Genomic DNA, 3,406 nt, shown 5'->3' with positions numbered 1-3,406 from the left:
GTTCTAAACCCTAATCAGATCCAAACTGAATCAGATCTGAACTGAATCAGATTTGAACTGAATCAGATCCAAAATGAATCAGATTTGAAATGAATCAGATCCAAATTGAATCAGATTTGAAATGAATCAGATCCAAACTGAATCTAAAGTGAATCAGATCCAAATTGAATCAGATTTGAACTGAATCAGATTTGAACTGAATCAGATCCAAACTGAATAAGATTTGAACTGAATCAGATTTGAACTGAATCAGATCCAAACTGAATCAGATTTGAACTGAATCGGATTTGAACTGAATCAGATCCAAACTGAATAAGATTTGAACTGAATCAGATCCAAACTGAATAAGATTTGATCTGAATCAGATCCAAACCAAATAAGAGTTGAACTGAATCAGATCTAATCTGAATCAGATCCAAACTGAATCAGATTTGAACTGAATCAGATCCAAACTGAATCAGATCTAAACTGAATCAGATCCAAATGAATCTAAAGTGAATCTGATCCAAACTGAATCAGATTTGAACTGAATCAGATCCAAACTGAATAAGATTTGATCTGAATCAGATCCAAACCAAATATGAGTTGAACTGAATCAGATCTAAACTGAATCAGATCCAAACTGAATCTAAAGTGAATCAGATCCAAAATGAATCAGATTTGTACTGAATCAGATCCAAACTGGATCAGACCTAAACTGAATCTAAACTGAATCAGATCCAAACTGAATCAGATTTGAACTGAATCAGATCCAAACTGAATCTAAACTAAATTAGATCCAAACTGAATCTAAACTGAATCAGATCCAAACTGAATTAGATCCAAACTGAATCAGATCCAAACTGAATCAGATCCAAACTGAATCAGATCCAAACTGAATCCAAACTGAATCAGATCCAAACTGAATCTAAACTGAATCAGATCCAAACTGAATCGGAACCAGCCTGATTCAGATCCAACATCCATGTAGAAAACAAAGATCATCTCATTTCTCATATGGTTAAAGAAACAAATCAAATTTCCAAAAAGATCAAACRTATCAAAAAGTCCAACAAGAAAGTTCAGAAATTCTGATCAGAACCAAAGTTTTCATTTCCAAAAATCTGTTCAGAAATGAAAACCTTTCAGTTTGAAGCTTGTTCTCTTCAGTTTCTGTGTCCCACAAGACCCCCATGAGTCAGAACCAGGACCCAGGTCCAGGTCTGAGCCCTGATACTAGTCCTGGAAGTCTGGACCTAAAAACTCGTCAAAAGTTTGATTTAAAAAATCAAACTAATTTTTTTTTCTTGGATTTGAGTCAAACAAGTACAGACTGGTTCATTTACACGTCTGTGTGTCCATGTGTGTGTGTGTCCATGTGTGTGTGTGTCCATGTATGTGTGTGTCCATGTGTGTGTGTGTGTGTGTGCATTTTGAAGTTGTAAATCACAGCAGTGTGTTCAGATCTGAAGTCAGATTTAAATGTGAAGTTAATGAAAAAATACTCACATCTCAGAGTGACGGAGTGTCTGCTGCTCTGAAGCCTAATCTGGACTAATCACACACACACACACACACACACACACACACACACACTTCTAATTACTGTCTCCACAGACGGACATTAATCCTCACAGGACACAGTGGCTGAGGTCAGGGGGTGTGGTCAGACACATCAAGCCACGCCCCCTGATGTCGAGGTGAGAGCTGATCCYGATCAGTCAGTAATCTGGGAGTTAACGAGTTTAAAGGGCGGCGGCCTCAGATCATCTTCATCAGAGCTGTGGTGAGGATGAGGAGCAGCAGCGCCCCCATCAGGAGGAATTTAAACAAACGCAGCCTGGGGGAGGGGCTTGTCAGCGAGCACCTGGTCTGGACCAGTTGGACTCAGGTCCTCCTAGAAGAGCTGGAAGAGGTTCTGGACCCGTCAGCACTCGGAGCTCATGTTGGGATGACTCTCAGCGACCACCACACCAAACCTTAACTCAGCAGCTGAGCGGCCATCTTGGATCAGGCTGACTCCARAAGTCCTTCAGCTCAGTAAAACCCACCTGCTGATTCATTAATYATTTTCTAATTGTCCTGAAGGTGGCGCCAGAAACAAACTGTTTACAAAGTGGACATAAGGACTGAAACTACACCATCTATTAATCATTCTGTGGGTTTTTTTTTGTTTGTTTTTCAGAAAAATTCATCTTTCAGGTCAAAACAGAAGAACTTTGTTTCATCAGATTAAATCAAACATTAAAGTGTCTTTGACATCAAATTTTAGAGAAAAACATGTATGCAGTTTTGGAGAGAGAACATTAATAACATGTTGCAAAAAGAAATTCATGTCGCTGAGATGAATGGTTGTTGAGATATTTGCATGTGAAGAAACAGGAAGTGATGTCAAAGGGGAATGTCTGCATGTGAACAGAGTGTTGTTATGAAAGCTAACAACACAGACTGTAGAGAAAAATCTGATGTTTCATTATTTTGAGTCTATCAGAGAGATGAAGAAGAGCTAAAGTTTAAATGATATTGTTTTAAAAAACAAAGACCAAAGATTTTATTTTATTAATGAGTTCCCCTTTGATGTCACTTCCTGTTTCACTTTGGCTGAGTCAAGATCAAAAGAAAATAGGCCGGTTATGTGACAAAATGGGTAAAATCATGTGTATTAGAGCAATTTTCTTAAGTATAAAGATGTTTTATTTGACTTTTGTGTTTGAAGTAAATGCATGTAGGCACTTGAAAATAAAAACCTTTAAGTTAAAAACATTAAAAACCAAAAAACTTGACACTTTTTGTTCCAGTTTTATTTTAAATCTTTCCTTCTTCATGAACAACAAAATGTTTCATTTATGTCAAATAAATAAAGATGAATCCAAAGTTTAAAACTGTTTTACTTTGTTTAAATGACTCAAACCTTCAGTAACATCAAAGCTCAGAAACACGTTTAAGAATTAATTTCATTATTGCACATTTTACAAAAAGTAAAAATACAAGCAGCAGCAGTAACAGGAAGTTGGTTTTTAACAGACGTCGTTAAGAGTTTTGCTGAAAATGAAAGAAAAAGATGTCATTAAAAATGAATGTTTTAAATAAAGTTAATTTGAATAAAGTCATTATTTCTCACCAGCAGCGCTCGACCTCTGGTTTCTATTGGCAACAGGAAGTTCCCTAAAGCACACACGACACACGCCACGGCGAACGGCGTGAGCGCCAAGATCACCGACTGAGACATCAGCACCTGAAGTACACACAGAGACAAGAGGGGTGCTGCAGAACCAGGAGAACTACCATTACCAAGAGGTCAGTGAATGCACCTCAGATACAGGTCAGTGAATGCACCTCAGATATAGAGTTGGGTACAGAAACTGGGTTCCAGTATGGCACCGGGGCGAACATCAACAGTAGTACACAGACTGAAACACAACTCTAA

At 37.8% G+C, this 3,406-nt stretch overlaps 2 protein-coding genes across 4 annotated transcripts in view; both read right to left on the bottom strand.

Moving 5' to 3' along the window:
* mical3b (microtubule associated monooxygenase, calponin and LIM domain containing 3b) overlaps positions 1-2,309 on the bottom strand; it is a gene marked incomplete in the record, with an annotated part of 11,482 nt that extends 9,173 nt beyond the window's left edge. The window contains 1 exon segment of the mRNA XM_014025897.1: positions 1,489-2,309.
* A 540-nt stretch (positions 2,310-2,849) lies between these two features.
* The window catches only part of svopl (SVOP-like), a 9,111-nt gene continuing 8,554 nt past the window's right edge, over positions 2,850-3,406 (bottom strand). For all 3 annotated transcript variants that reach the window (XM_014025889.1, XM_014025888.1, XM_014025890.1), the window contains exons 15-16: positions 3,101-3,214; positions 2,850-3,021 (exon numbers count right to left, since the gene is read on the bottom strand). In XM_014025889.1, coding sequence (XP_013881343.1) covers positions 3,010-3,021; positions 3,101-3,214 — 126 coding nt within the window. In that variant the 3' untranslated portion in view covers positions 2,850-3,009. The remainder of the gene's footprint in view (positions 3,022-3,100; positions 3,215-3,406) is intronic.

This window comes from Austrofundulus limnaeus, unplaced genomic scaffold, assembly GCF_001266775.1.
Source record: "Austrofundulus limnaeus strain Quisiro unplaced genomic scaffold, Austrofundulus_limnaeus-1.0 Scaffold506, whole genome shotgun sequence".
NCBI lineage: Eukaryota > Metazoa > Chordata > Actinopteri > Cyprinodontiformes > Rivulidae > Austrofundulus > Austrofundulus limnaeus.
This window is presented reverse-complemented; position numbering and strand designations above follow the sequence as displayed.